This window comes from Rattus norvegicus, chromosome 6, assembly GCF_021556685.1.
Source record: "Rattus norvegicus strain SHRSP/BbbUtx chromosome 6, alternate assembly SHRSP_T2T, whole genome shotgun sequence".
NCBI classification, from domain to species: Eukaryota; Metazoa; Chordata; class Mammalia; order Rodentia; family Muridae; genus Rattus; species Rattus norvegicus.
Window position 1 is genome coordinate 37083131 of NC_141539.1, and position 15834 is coordinate 37098964.

The following is a 15834-nucleotide window of genomic DNA, read 5'->3' on the forward strand; positions in this document are numbered from 1 at the left end:
CTCAAAAGCTGAGGTGGAGTGATCTTGAAAAACACTCAAAGTTGGCCCACGGCCTCTGTTTGCATGTAGACATAGGTTGGTCCACATCTACATGTGCATGCCTATGAACCCATACACACACACACACACACACACACACACACACACACACACACACACACACAGGAGAGAGAGAGAGAGAGAGAGAGAGAGAGAGAGAGAGAGAGAGAGAGAGAGAGAGAGAGCGCTGACATACTGTACTGGCTTTTGTCCCTTGACTATGACCTATTTCTACTCCTTCCCAAATACCTCTCCACGGCTCCAAACACCCACACAGATTAATGTTTGCCACACCCTACCTTAACTGCTTGCCTACAGCTTCCTCTCTGTGTGGCTGATTACCCCACCACTAGATTGGAGGTGCTTAGACCACACAGGCCAACTCGGGCATTCATTCACCTTTCCAGACCATCATAGCTCCACCCCACCAGTTTCCTTCCATGACTGACACTGCCCACAGTGGACCCTGGGAGCTGGTCTCCTCTGGGGCCCCCTCTTCACTAGTTTTCTGGCAGACTTGAACACCAAACCCAGCACTCACCAGACTTCCCAGGTTGCCTCTCCCCCTTTCTCTTCCCTCCTCACAGCCACCTGTACTGATTAAATTAGTCAGGACCAGACTTGGTTTATTCAAAAACCAAAGTCCACCAAAATGGAAAGGAACTTAGGAAGAAGAACCTTCCACCAGTACGTTAAGAACAATTTTCTAAAGGGCTCCAGAGTCACAGCAGGAGCAGGGTACAGACTACGAAATGGTCCCTAGGTTTGTGGTCTCCTAAAGAGAGCCAGGGCAGGCTTACAGGATATTAAGTCTACTATCCTGTGCCCCCCCCCCCCGAGACCCCCTGAGAAAAAAACAAAACAAGCTCCTGAAAAAGCCCCAGGTGGCGGTGGCTGAAGCAGCAGTGAGACCCCCATCAGATCCCGTCTTATCCACCTAGAAACAAGCTTGTATGGAAAAGCAAACAGCCCCGGGCCGTGCCCTTTGGACCTTTGGCAATTCTCCTTAAGCCAGCGCCTCCTATAAATGGAGCACTTTTCAAGTGGCCAGGCATTCTCAGTGCCTGCTGTAGATCAAGTCCCTCCCTGAGTGCAGCCTCGGACGATCCGGCAGAGCCAGCAGCGGGGCTAGGCCCGTGCCGTGGCCAGGCCACAGCCAAGAAGCCACCCTACCCATCCATCGGCCATGGGCCCACAGAGGCCTGCCCTGCGGGCACCGCTACTGCTGCTGTTCCTGCTTCTGTTCTTGGACACCAGCGTCTGGGCTCGTAAGTTAGGGTGAAAACCTGGGGGAAATCCGGCGTGGGGACAGAGAGTTAGGTTGTGCTTCAGACCACCAGATACATCAGGGAGTAGAAACTGGTGGCGGCTGACTGTTAGGTAGCCTGGGCAGGTGAGAGGGAAGGCAACCGTAGGGGTCCTAGGGAATGGGGTGATGAGAACTAGCGCTAGCTCCTCCAGGCTCCGGGTGAGGGCACTAGATGGGAGAGTTAGAAAGAAGGCTTTGAATAGTCCTAAAATAATTAAGGTTGTGAGGGGCTCTCCTGTCAGCCCTGGGGACCCACTGGAAAACACAAGAAAACCAAGGTTCTCCTTTTCTCTTACAGAAGATGAAGTCCTAGAAAACTTCATCTTGAACTGTCCAAGTAAGTCATTTCTTCACTGGCCACCTTGGTCACCCCCCACCCTGACTCTCCTCTCCATCCGCTCTCCTCTGCACCTTTTCCTAAGGACTCTCCTTCCCCGTAGTATCCACATGCTCAGATTAGAGGACACTGCTCAGATCCCTGCTAGCAAAGGTTTGGAGCCTGTGCGCACCCAGTCTCCTCCAGCAAAAAAATCTCTGCTCTTTGTTTTCTTGTCTGTTCCAAGACTTTATCCCGAGGTAGGGTAGCGATGAGACTGTGGGCACAGCCGAGAGACATTACTGTCCTGTTTATCACTGACTAATCATTGATTCAGAGTATGTGAGGATGAAGAAATGCCGACTTTAACCTTTGCGCAGAACTCCAGACCCCTCCACCCCTTCCTATCTATTGGACTCTAGGGGTCAGAGGATCAGGCTTTGCCGCAATACCCAGCCTCCTCCCGGCAGCTCTAAGGTTGGCCTCTCCTCTGATGGGGCAGCATCTCCATCTGGTGGTCATATTGCAGTACTACATCCGAGTTCCTAACCAGCTATTTTTCACACAACTACCATAGACTATGGAATCTTCCAGAAGTTTCTTCTTAGGGAGGGGGGTGTCTGAAAGTCAACCAGATACCCTTAACAACTAACTTTGTCTCAGGTACTTCATAGGCTCTAAATAGTCAAACTAAAAAACACAGCTCTGTCCCTTTGATAACTTAATTTTTCAAAGGGCCTTCCCATGGATTTTTGCAGCTCCATAAATCGATGCTTGGCCCTCCATTTCGTGTACTCTAGAGGATCTACTTAAGGAATCCCCAACGATTTAAACACCAGACTCAGCCAAAACAGTGCCGATGTTAAATCTATAAAAGATGAATTACGCGTAGCGCGAAGTCAAGCACAAGTAACTTGTGCTCAGCGACCTTTATCACCTGTGCCACCGTCCCACTCTGCCCAGCAGCAGCTGCCTTGGAGAGGTGGTCCATCTTCAGGGCTGACTTATTTTCTCTTCACTTTAGAAGATGCAACTCGATTCAAGCACCTCCGGAAGTACGTGTACAGCTATGAGGCTGAAAGTTCCAGCGGTGTCCGGGGCACTGCTGACTCCAGAAGCGCCACCAAGATTAACTGCAAGGTACGGAGGGCAAGGGTTGGAGGAACCGGCACCCGAAGCCAGCCTTGTTCCACCAGGGGCCCCTCATAAAACCTTCTAGCCATTCCCAGCACATGCTGGAACCTCTGCTTACAATAAGACACCTGAATGAGAAGACTTCCACAGGAAAAACATTTCCAGCCAAGTTTGTCCTCCTGTTAGCTTCCAAAGAATGATTGGAGGGTATGGTCTAGGTGGCCAGCAGGATTGGCCTGTAGAGATCATCTCTGATCATGAGAGAAATCCAGTGAGTACAGAAAAGAGGGTGGTCCTCTCGGAGAATGCTAGGCATGCAGCCCTTAAGGTGTCAACCATAATGAGAAAATCTTGTTTGTTCAAATGATACGCTACTTCTCAAGAGACTTGTTAGACTCTTGCCTATTCTCATGAAGCACAGCCAACGACTGCTGTTGAGGTCTGTGTGAGGGAGAGAAGTCCATTTTGCTAAATTACCCACTTCCCTCTTGGGCCATAGTGTCGATCTGTACAGTTGAACGCAGTGGGCCTTAGCCACCTCTGTCCGTTTAAGTTGAGTCAATGCAACTCTTAGGCTCACCGGCCATATTTCAATGTAGCCAACCTCCACCGGTGGCTCACGCTGCTGTATTAGGTCAGGCAGCACAAACATGGAGCTTCTCTGTCACGTTCTCTAAGTGGTTCCGGAAAACAGTCAAGGGTCCATTTCGATTCCGCCCACATGTGAAGCTTTCACGGTTTGGGGAAACAATGTCAGGAACACATTCGCTTTCCCTGCTTGCTACTTATTTTTGTTTGTATCATTTTGTTTTCTTAAGTCTTGCTCCACTCTGCATTTCCGCTAAGCAACCACTCTGAATTCTTCACATGTACAGTGAGTTAATTTAAAACCGACACAAGGACATTCTCCTTTCCGCACATAGGGACAGACATAAGAAACAACATAGGGAGAAGGACGCTAAACTGAGGCATATGGATGCATGCGATGTGTTTGGAGCATGCGGTTCTGGACAGTCCATGGCCAGGTTCCCAAATACTTTTCCCTCGATGTCCTGGTTGGAAACTGGGCTGCAGGGATAGCTCCTATTCTGGATGGAGAACCTCAGGGTATGATTACTTTCTGTTTTCAGGTGGAGCTGGAGGTCCCCCAAGTCTGCACTCTCATCATGAGGACCAGCCAGTGTACCCTTAAAGAGGTGTATGGCTTCAACCCTGAGGGCAAAGCCTTGATGAAGAAAACCAAGAACTCTGAAGAGTTTGCATCTGCCATGTCCAGGTAAGGACAGGTTTATGTCTTTAAGCGTCCGATCTTAGTGAAGGTTACATGAGTTGACCGCGGCACGAGCACATATGCACGGGTCCGAGGAGACGTGAGTGTGTGCACACATGTCAGGCGTGCCTTTGAGTGCTAACATTGGCATTCAGTGCCTACCACAGATCAGGATACTGTGAAGTTCTCACATCTATCTAAAAGAGGGAAGTATTATTGACTCTCCTCTACTTAAGTTCCCTTGATTATCATTTAAATTGTTCTTCTAACAGATCTCATGGTTGAAGCACTTTTGAGACTATAAAGCTGAGATGGTTTGTTCAAACAAGCGAGATCTTGTTTATAGAATCGACCGAGGATGATGCCTGGGGGGTCTTCAGGGTGGATCAGCAGCAGTTGCTGCTCTGAGGTCATAAATGCTGCGTGGACCCCTGCGTGTTTCTGAGGTTGTGGCCTCTGTTCAAAACAGGATAAAGGACAAGCGGGACCTTAGCAGTCCCCTGCCCATGACTGCTATGCGGCCACTGTGCACTGGAGATCAGTGCTGCCATTGATAGCTGACGTCTCTCCCAACACATCAGTGACGGTGCAGTACAATCTTCAACACCACCCTTGCCTCACACCACTTAGTTTACGAAGCCTTGAGTGTGTGGGATACAGGCAGATGCAGGGATGTTAACATGGTAGCAGGGGATACCTTCACTTGCCTACTTTCAGATTTGCTAAATGTCAAAACCTAGTCCCTTCCCTGAGAAATAGGCAAAAATGTTCCCGTCCTCCATCGAAACACCTGACTTGATTAGAGACATAGATGAGAGGAGAAAGCTGTGGTGGCAGGAGAGAGTGGCAGTTATTCACCATAGTCCTTTCTCAGCTACAAACACAAGAGACTCCTCCTCTTGACCACAAGGACTTGCCAGGCTTACACTGCTGTGTCTAGAATATTCTAAAAGGTTCAGAGCTATGGGAGATGGACCTGATCTTCTTCCCCTGTGAACTTAACCAGAGCGGGTGCAAACAGGCCCTTGGCAGCTCAAGCAATCCCCAAGGGGAAGGCAGCCCCTAAGATCAAAGGTAACCCGAACCTCCATCTTGGCCTCAGACTGAGTCACAAAGTGAGCGGACGTCTGACCACTGTATGGAGAGAAGCTCAGGTTCACTGGTAGTGGAGAAATGTAAATAATTTGTTACAAGAGGATTTCTCGCTCCACACCCATTGAGCTACAAAAGTTGAGATGGTACTCGTTGCTATGGGGAAACAGAGTGTACTCTCATACACTAGTGGTAGGAATGAAAGTCACGGGGCAATACTGAGTCCAGCTGATAATATTTATACTTTGACATAACAGTTCTCATCTCTGGAACTCTGGCCCATCTAAATAAAAGCAGTCATGCATGAAATAGATGCACATGGGTGTTTATTTCAATAGCATCTGCATGACCACAGAAGAAATCCAAGAAGAGAGAATGTCAATGCTCTCAAATGGCACAATGTTTAAGGAACCATGTATAACCAAAGAACAAAATCCTGTATAAATTTCAGTAAAGACTCTCATGGAGCTACACCACGTGACTCAGATGTTCCCAGAGTATAATTAAACAAAATAAAGATGAGGAAAGTACACATAGTGCAATGCCATTTCTGTGATCTGTGGCAAAATCCCTGTGTTTGCAGCCTCCTGAGTCTGTATGGATTCATATGAAGAGGGGCTGACATTGAAGGATACAGGAGATGTCCACAGAAGGAGAGAGACTGGAGGAAGACATGGGGAACAGAGATGGGGGTGGGGGATGAGCCAAGTCAAAAATTTAAAAAAAAAAAGCAAGGAAAAGAAAAAGAAAAAGACGGAGCCTCATTTGAAGACTTTGGGGGAATGTATGGGGAAAAAGAACATAGGTATAAAGAAAACCCATGCAAAGAACATCTGAGGAGCTTCCCATGACTCTGGCTCCCTCTGTGGGCTCACAGTGGAAGAATGGCCTTTCTGTGAACATGTGACTCCTCTCTCCTGGACAGGTACGAGCTCAAGCTGGCCTTTCCTGAAGGGAAACGAGTTGCTCTTTACCCTGACCTGGGTGAACCTAACTATATCCTGAACATCAAGAGGGGCATCATCTCTGCTCTTCTGGTTCCCCCAGAGACAGAAGAGGACAAACAAGTTTTGTTCCAGGTAAGAATCTTAGAAATTGATGACAGTGGCCTTTTCAACATCCTCTTCACATGTCAGAGGCCAGCCTCACCTTAGATAAAGTCTGTTGATGAGATGTATAGCAGTTACCTGGGGGAACCCTAAATTGGTATGACTACCAGGGATCATAGTTCCCCCTGTCCCCAGAGCTAACGGATAGACTATGTTCAACAATTTGATGGTGTTTGGTCTAATTTTAAGACTTTTCCTGTGACTTTTAACTACTCCACTTGCTACAGTTTGGGATTTTTTTCCTGTGCCCATATCATAACATAGGAAAACCTTGTGTATTGTAGACACTAGAAAAATTAGAATATATTGTATTTCAAGTCAACCTCAGGGAGCATTCAATGTACTTCAAGCACAAGAACATTTCTGAGCTCTGGCTGTGCTCTAAACTCTATTCCACTATGCTTGGACAATAGAGAGACTCATCCTGCCTGGCCCTCCCCTTAGAACCAACCCTCATGGGTCTGCTCCCCCAATACCAGCTAGCCTAGCACAGCAATGATACCCTCTGCCTGGGAGCAAAGAAAATTCCCTCCATCCATATCCCTCCTGCCTCTATACCCAGATGTCTTTCTGAGTCCCTCTCAAGCACCTGGTGGTGTTTTCCCACACTAAGTGTACCTGACCAAATCTTGGGCTCCCACAGGATACAGTCTATGGAAACTGCTCAACTCAGGTTACAGTGAATTCAAGAAAGGGGACCGTGGCGACAGAAATGTCCACAGAGAGAAACCTGCAGCATTGTGATGGCTTCCAGCCCATCAGCACAAGTGTCAGCCCTCTGGCTCTCATCAAAGGCCTGGTGAGTCTCACACCACATCATCATATACACCAATAGCCTTCTCAGGAAAGTTCTGGAATGTTCTAGCTAGTAGGAGTCTCAGAGAAGAGTCTGCCCAGCTTTATCCATTATTTTGACTTCATGAGATCCTGAAAATCAGAAATGAGAAGGACTGACAAGGCTGAAAGGCTATTAGAAATTATCCCTGGACTGGTTTTGGGTTCTGGACTCCTACCGCAGAGCTTGGTCTTTCCTGCTCTCTTTCTATGACAGCATCAACCATTCTCCTGTGTAAACGTGAGATGGTATACCTGTCACTTCTCTTCCCTCATGGTTCTGTCACTTAAGACAAGAGTTGGTTGTCCTGAGACAATGGCCTCTACAGAACTTATGAGGCCTCTGTTCTTTCATTTCCTTCAGGCCATGAAGTGACATGAATGTGTCTGAGCTTCCTGTTCTTTCATCCCAAGTAGAGCTAAGCCCTCTAGGTCCTGCCTAAGCCCCTATTTCACAGCTCCCATGTGCTGCCACACAGGGTCCTACAGTACAATGTTCCCAGAGTTTGCCCAAACCCTGTAACACATCCCAGGACAGGAGTCACAGGTTGTTGTTGTAAAAATATATAAATAGAAAAATATAGTTGTCTTTTACCCCGCTGGGTCTGTACCGCGGTGCCCCAAGATATCTGCTAGATATCTTGGCGGAAACACAGCCCAGCCACACACTTTCCTACACTCGAACCCTCACATAAAAGAACACACAACACAATAATCTTAGATCCAATTGGTAAGATATATTTGCCCACTTAAACATACAAAGCCCGGTACCATCCATCCCTTGAGAACATTAATAACAACCTGTAAATACGCAGAGCAGAATCTTAACATCACCTGCCATCTTGTCCTGCCACGGCCTCTCCCCTCTCTCCTCTCCTCTTCTCTCTCCCCTAGTCTCTTCCTCTTCCTTCAAACTTCTCTCCCACCCATCCTTCCTTCTCCTCCAATGACAGGCCTCCTTCTATCCTGTACCTGCCCCTCACCAGTACTTTACAAATTCAATGGAGGTGGCTCTGGTGAAGTCACCTGAGTTCTGAGTCCTTGACTAGGCAGCTGTCCTCGGGGCAGTGGAATTAGCATCAAAATACAGTAACTTCAGAGCAAACCACAACAACTGGTTGTCTCAGTTAACATGAACTATTGAACAATTCCTGCCGTGCTTGCCAGTCTTACTGGACTTTGTCTTTAAAGCTAGAAAGAGGTGGTCTGGTGAGCATGAGGACCAGAGTTAGACAAGACCAATGCACTGGCTTGGCATCTTTTTTTAGAATCTGCTCTATATTCATCCTTACTGAGGAGAAGGTAGACAGGAGAAGTAGAACTGACGAGAGAGGAAGACAGAGAAGGGAGGAAGAAAGAAAAGAGGGAATTAGATGAACCATGGGCAGCCTCCCCTCAAAGTGCTTCCAGAATAACGTAGCAACAAAGTTTGTACATCTACCAGAAAGGGACATACTATGTAGTTGGTAAAAGCTGCAAAAAAGCAGCCCTAGGCGTGACTAGGAAAGATCAAGCAACTACCATTCACCTATTGCACTAGGCAGAGTCATAGAAGATGTGGAAGAAAGCTGAAAAACTAAAAGGCTTGTATAAATGGAAGCTGTGAGGTGTAGATGTGCATGGGAGATAATGCAGGATGCAAGGTACACATTATACACGATGGACACTCCACTGAAACGGAGTTACATCCTTGAGTGTGCATCTTATATCCCCTTAGTTAATGTCAATTGTTGAGTTCTCTTCCTTTCACTGAGTTCACTAGTGCTGCAGACTTCTATCCTCACTTCCTTGAAGACAATGCCTTATGGCAAAAGAGTCAGCTTGAAATCCCAGGGACTGATCAAAATGCTTTCCTCTGATCCTGTGCACAGGTCCGCCCCTTGTCAACTCTAATCAGCAGCAGCCAATCTTGCCAGTACACTCTGGAGCCCAAGAGGAAGCATGTGTCTGAAGCCATCTGTAATGAACAGCATCTTTTCCTGCCTTTCTCCTACAAGTAGGTCACGTGCTGCTCCCAATACTCACCATTTAATGGGATTGTGAAACTGTACACCTCCTGAGTGTCCAGTTCCAGACTAGGATGGCCTTAGAGGAGGCTGGGGAAGGTACAAGGCAGTGGATATCATCTCTGTCCTGCTTTTAAGATCACAGGGGATTTGCCAGAAAGGTCTCAAGCATGTGGAACAATTTGAGACCAACAAAAGGTATCGAAGACTCAGACTTTAAGGGCTTATAGAATCAGAAAAAAAATGTATGAATTGTTTACTGCATGATGCCCTAGTTAAAAAGAGCTTTATGAAAGATTTGGGCTTTTCCAACAGATTTATATATCCAAATCCATGTTAAAAACTGACATTCAATTAACACACATTAGGTAATTGCTATGTCCTTGAGACTGTGCTGTGAGAGCTACAAAAGAGTTTTGAGGCTGGGCTACAGTCCCAACCCTCTGGAACTTCTAAATTAGTGTAAAGTAAAATAAAGGGTAATTAGTGTGAGCAGGAAGTAAATAGAGGGCACCACCCATTGGAGGGTCAAGATGTATGGATTTCAACATCCTTCGAAAGGTGGGCAGAATGGGGATAGAAGAATAGATGGAGACCTTTCAACTTTAAAAGAATAGCATATTCCCGAGAACTGGCCACCCATGATGCAATGTGCTTCCTGTGTTACTAGGAATAAGTATGGAATCATGACCCATGTTACACAGAAACTGAGTCTTGAAGATACACCTAAGATCAACAGTCGCTTCTTCAGAGGAGGTAAGACTTTATGTCCCATGGCTACCATGAAATCTACCCACAGGGTGTCATTCATGGCTCAGCTCTTCCCTGTTAAATGCCTGCAGTCTGTTAAGTGATGTGGACTCTGGTGGTCTGCTGGTGGAACTACCACTATAGAGAGAGCATGTCAGAGGGTGCTAAGGGATTGCGGAACAAAGAGAAGGGAGACAATATCCAACTGTCTGGTATTTTACGAGTAAGAAACTGAAAGACTGAGTTGAATGTGATCACTCTGGTAACTCTGTCAACACCATACATCTGTAAGGCTCAGATCCATTCCAGATGATGTGAAGCCAGCAGAAAAGGAACTTCAGAGTCAGGCCAGTCAGTAATCTAAGGAATTGATCTTTAGAGCTAAACTTTAGAGAATTTTAGTCTAACCTGAGGCGAGCAATGCTTTGTATGTCAGCCTGTCAACACTTGGACTTGTGCATTATTTTATTGTTTTCTTGGTTGGTAGATCCTGTGAGTTCAGAGGGTGGAGATACATGCTTATATGTCCATCCCATAGACCAGTAGTTCTCAACCTGTGGGTCATTACGCTTTTGGGGTCAAATGTGCCTTTCACAGAAGTCACCTAAGACCCTCAGGAAACCCAGCTATTTATATTATGATTCACAACTAACAAAATTGTAGTTATGAAGTAACAATGAAAATGATTTTTTCTTTTTTCTTTTTTTTTTTTTTTTTTTTTTTTTTTTGGAGCTGGGAACCGAACCCAGGGCCTTGTGCTTGCTAGGCAAGCGCTCTACCACTGAGCTAAATCCCCAACCCATGAAAATGATTTTTATGGTTGAGATTCCCTACAACATGAGGAACTGTTATAGGGTCACAGCATTAGGAAGGGTGAGAACCACTGCCACAGAAGGAAATGACACACAGTAAGGCTTAATGAGGTTGTCTTGGCCATAGAATAAGTACCTACGTCTAGTCAAAATCAACACAATAGCTCATTTCCATGAGCTAATGGGGCTATAGGAAAGTATCCCCTCTCCTTATGCTCCTAGTGGAAGAACTGATAGGTGAGGACCACTGAATTAAACCTTGGTGCTGCATGGCGGGAACAGAGCAACACAGGATGATCTGATACCAGATTCGTGCAAGCTTGGATTCAACCCCAGGTTGACCTCACACACCTAGAGAGTTCTTGGGAGTTCTCAAAGTGATAGGACTGGAGAGATGGCTCATCAGTTAAGGGCACATGCTGCTCTTCCAGGGGACCTGAGTTCAGTTCCTAGAACTCCCACTGGGTGGCTCACAAGTTCCTGAAACTCCAACACCAACGGATCTGACATCCTCTTTCGCCCTTTGTGGGAACATGCACTTATGCACACAAATCCACACAGAGATACACATAAAGAAATGAGATTTTTGGAAGAATAATCAAATTATGTTGCTCACCCTATTTCCCTTCTCCTCTCTTTAAGTTGAAAAACATTCCCTCTCAAAAGGGTGATGAAGAGTGAGTGAAAATAGGCAGCTCAGAGTCTGATGTCCAATAAGAGTTGAGAACATAGTCATTGTCTTTTCTTTTTCCCTGTGCTGAAACCTACGGCATTTCAAGTTTAAAGTCAACAAAGACATTGAGCTACATACAGAAGGAAAACTAACTTGACACCTCTCTTCTTCCAGGTATCAACCAAGTGGGTCTGGCTTTCGAGAGCACCAAGTCCACATCACCCCCAAAGCAGGCTGATGCTGTTTTGAAGACCCTTCAAGAACTGAAAAAATTGTCCATCTCAGAGCAGAATGCTCAGAGAGCAAATCTCTTCCATAAACTGGTTACTGAGCTGAGAGGTCTCAGTGGTGAAGCGATCACATCCCTCTTGCCACAGCTGATCGAAGTGTCCAGGTAGGTCTTTAAAAGTTGCAAATCAAATTCCCAAATGACTGTGGGAGCAGCAGAACCTTTAGCCCAAGAATCTTGGGAACTATTTAATTGTCAACTCACATAACCAGTTAACTAGCTAATAGCTACTGCTTGGAGAACCATCATCTAAGTTGCTTAGAGTTCAGTTGGCAAGACACACAACACTGAAGGTGTACACGTATCTGTGTGCTAGCATACAAGAGTATTGGGTAGCTCTCATATTTTATGGGTATCATCTAATCCTAATTCCATTATGAGCACCATAAGAACCTCCATTGAACCTTTAAGGCTAGCAGAGAACTGAGCTAAACAAAACAGTACCGTTTCTCCACTTGCTGTACAGATAATACTTGTTCTGCAGACTGAGAAGCTTCACAGGAAGCACTGAGGCCAGGAATGGCCCATGCTGGTGCTGACATGGCACAGTCTGTGTCACAACGAAAGGACAGTGATAACAGTCCTCATTGGCTTCAGGTCTAATTGTTTCTGTGGTGGCAACATTATGGAGGAAGTCATCATGATTACTGGGCTCTGAGCTGTAGTGTGAAAGGCAGTTAGCTATGGGTAGTGAAAAAGGTTGTGTAAGTATTCTCCTGGCAGAAGATATGCCAGGATTTGAGGATAGTGGATTTGTCATGAGGATCCTCTGTGTAACACTCTCTCTCTCTCTCTCTCTCTCTCTCTCTCTCTCTCTCTCTCTCTCTCTCTCTCTCTCTCTCTCTCTCTCTCCTCAGCCCCATCACTTTACAAGCCTTGATTCAGTGTGGACAGCCGGAGTGCTATACTCACATCCTCCAGTGGCTGAAAACTGAGAAGGCTCACCCCCTCCTGATTGACATTGTTACCTACCTGATGGCTCTGATCCCAAATCCCTCAGTGCAGAGGCTGCAGGAGATCTTTAATACTGCCAAGGAACTGCAGAGCCGAGCCACCCTGTATGCACTGAGCCATGCGGTTAACAGGTGAGACTCCACCTTGCCTTGCTTCACCTTACATCTCTTGTCCTGAGAGCAAAGGAAGCCTCAAATCTCTGCTTCATGCTAGCACTTTGCCCACCTTCAAATCCCAGTGCTTTCTCCCCTGTTTTTGTATAGCTCATTTTGAGAGAGACAGCTTGAAATAAAAATCAGTAAACATGAGTTTAGATTTTAAGAGAGGTTTAACTTTGCCTCACAATTTTTTTTAACTTGGTAGCTATTATGCTATTATGGACCATTCAAGGAGCCCAGTTCTGGAAGATATTGCTGGTTACCTGATGAAGCAGATTGATAATGAATGCATGGGGGATGAAGACCGCACCTTCTTGATTCTGAGGGTATTTTTCCATATTTTGCATTATATACATCATTTCAAAAATGTCCATCCCGTAAAGCCCTTATTTCTGTACCGTGATGAGCTCTTGTTTTATTTTTTCAATGAAGGTCATTGGTAATATGGGCAGAACCATGGAACGAGTGATGCCAGCACTCAAGTCCTCAGTCCTCAACTGTGTGAGAAGCACAAAACCATCTCTGCAGATTCAGAAAGCTGCTCTCCAGGCCCTGAGGAAGATGGAGATGGGAGATGAGGTAAAGTAAACTGTGCGTTTCTAAAAGTGAAAGTTGATGCTGATCGACAAAGTTCTGTAAGTGTAAAGACCACCCATTGTCTGTTTCACCAACTGGGTTCCCCAATACCATCATCTGTTTGTCAGTTTCAATAAACCCATTGACACCCAAGGACTAGTGGACATGAAAGACACACTATTTTGTAGCCAATCCATGAGATAGAACACATTTTTTGCTACATGTCATGCTACTATCGTCATCTACCGATCATCATCTCATCTTAGAAAAGCATTGGTACTACCCAATCAAGTTCAATGGTGAATTTGATCTTACTTAGGTGGCAAAAACTCCAAAATGTTAGAAACCATCTTGTCCAAACGTAATCATTTTCCATCTTTTTCTTTATTAAAATAATCTTATTTTGACAATAATCTAATTGTCTAATAATTAGACAGAACTAATCTACATTAAGACAAATTCTTAAGGTGCAGGTCTACAAGCAAGTCATAAGTTGGTCATGACATATGTATTGTAATGCAATTAAGCTCAGCACATATTCTATACAAATCTTCTGGGGACCATTCCTTGGGCTGGTCATCCTAGGGGACACTGAAGAAGATAGGTACTAGTATTTGCAACCATCTTAGAAAGAAATTAGACTTCTCATAAATACGCACTGGTAGATATGCCAGCCTCCACCAAGTACACTCTATGCCTTGACCAAAAGAGAGTGGTCCTGGGGTTGAGGATTTAGCTCAGTGGTAGAGCGCTTGCCTAGGAAGCGCAAGGCCCTGGGTTCGGTCCCCAGCTCCGAAAAAAAGAACCAAAAAAAAAAAAAAAGAGAGTGGTCCCAATATTCTCTTCTGCTGCAGGTCCGAACGATCCTTTTTGATACGTTTGTGAATGATGTTGCCCCAGTGGAGAAGAGACTGGCTGCCTATCTCTTGTTGATGAGGAGCCCTTCCTCATCAGATATTAACAAAATTGCCAAGCTTCTCCAATGGGAACAGAGTGAACAGGTGAAGAACTTCGTGGCTTCTCACATTGCCAACATCTTGAACTCAGAAGAACTTTATGTCCAAGAGTAAGTGAGAGTCATATCCCCCATCAGCCACTGAGAATACCCCATTTGGGCACTGCCTGTCCTCAGGGACACTTAAAGTGATGTGCACAGACCTTGAACCAAAGTTTTGGGACATATAAGTCCAGATACTTTAGTTGTGATTATCTTCATATCTGCTTGGGACATGAGATGACAATACACAAGTGACATAGGGTTCTGACTCAAAGTATATTCTTTTTTTTTTATTTAGTCTGAAAAATCTGATCAAAAATGCTCTGGTGAATTCTCGACTTCCAACGATCATGGACTTCAGAAAATTTTCCCGAAACTATCAAATTTCCAAATCTGTTTCTATTCCACTGTTTGACCCAGTCTCAGCCAAAATCGAAGGGAATCTTGTATTTGATCCAAGCAGTTATCTTCCCAAAGAAAGCATGCTGAAAACAACCCTCACGGTCTTTGGAATTGCTTCACTTGATCTCTTTGAGGTATGTGTGACTGAAGGAGCTCAGTGTAGTTTGCCCATTCTGTACAAAACCATCTGTCTCCACTAGGGGTCATCTGAAGCATGAGTCCTTCGACTATGTAGAGCCAAAGATGTCTCAGAGCAGTCCCTAGAGAACCCAAACCCTAGAAAATGCATGAGCTCTCCACTGAGTTACGTACATGATTCCTTTCCCATCAAACCCTGAATCTGCTCCCAACTCTAAGTCCTTAATTATTTATCCTCTCTGATCCTTGGCTGTGACTTCTAGGAAAAGCCAAAAGAGTGCTACCTTTCAAGAGTCTAGTGAGATTTAAGTAAACAACTTCTTTCAAGTGTTTCGCATGTTCATCTGCTGCTTATTTAGTTACATGAGCATAAGTGGCAGGAGGTAGAAAGACAGGAGCCACTGTACACTGTAAGCCTAATGGCGTATTTTGCCTGGTTTTCTTTTTCAGATTGGTTTAGAAGGAAAGGGCTTTGAGCCAACACTGGAAGCTCTTTTTGGTAAGCAAGGATTCTTCCCAGACAGTGTCAACAAGGCTTTGTATTGGGTCAATGGTCAAGTTCCAGATCGTGTCTCCAAGGTCTTGGTAGACCACTTTGGCTACACTAAGGATGACAAACATGAACAGGTAAGTGTGTGTTAAATATCTTTTTTCCCCTTAGGGAAGCTTTGGGTTTCACTGCTAGACATTCATCTCTATGCATAAAAGCCATGAAAGTTCTACCAACCTGAAATGGTCACTGTGGCTATTGTGAGACACTTTTTAAAACTAAGAAAGCACCAGTGTCCTCTGCAGATAACGGCCTCTTGGAAATTTAGTGGAAACAAGGTTGACTAGAGGCACTCCAGTGAATGCTTAAGAGTATGTCACATCAGACAAGAGTTTGGATTCACACTTTACTGTCTCCATGCTGTGTATGTGCCCTTGGGAAATTTGTCTGATATTACATGTAGTTGATCTGTTTCTAGATCAACAA

At 45.3% G+C, this 15834-nt stretch overlaps 1 protein-coding gene across 1 annotated transcript in view; it reads left to right on the top strand.

Moving 5' to 3' along the window:
• Positions 1-1105: 1105 nt before the first annotated feature.
• Positions 1106-15834, top strand: part of Apob (apolipoprotein B) — a 39598-nt gene continuing 24869 nt past the window's right edge. The window contains exons 1-15 of the mRNA NM_019287.2: positions 1106-1307; positions 1647-1685; positions 2689-2804; positions 3929-4074; positions 6086-6239; positions 6913-7068; positions 8975-9099; positions 9780-9865; positions 11519-11738; positions 12491-12718; positions 12951-13071; positions 13178-13324; positions 14176-14387; positions 14617-14854; positions 15309-15485. Coding sequence (NP_062160.2) covers positions 1226-1307; positions 1647-1685; positions 2689-2804; positions 3929-4074; positions 6086-6239; positions 6913-7068; positions 8975-9099; positions 9780-9865; positions 11519-11738; positions 12491-12718; positions 12951-13071; positions 13178-13324; positions 14176-14387; positions 14617-14854; positions 15309-15485 — 2247 coding nt within the window. The 5' untranslated portion in view covers positions 1106-1225. The remainder of the gene's footprint in view (positions 1308-1646; positions 1686-2688; positions 2805-3928; positions 4075-6085; positions 6240-6912; positions 7069-8974; positions 9100-9779; positions 9866-11518; positions 11739-12490; positions 12719-12950; positions 13072-13177; positions 13325-14175; positions 14388-14616; positions 14855-15308; positions 15486-15834) is intronic.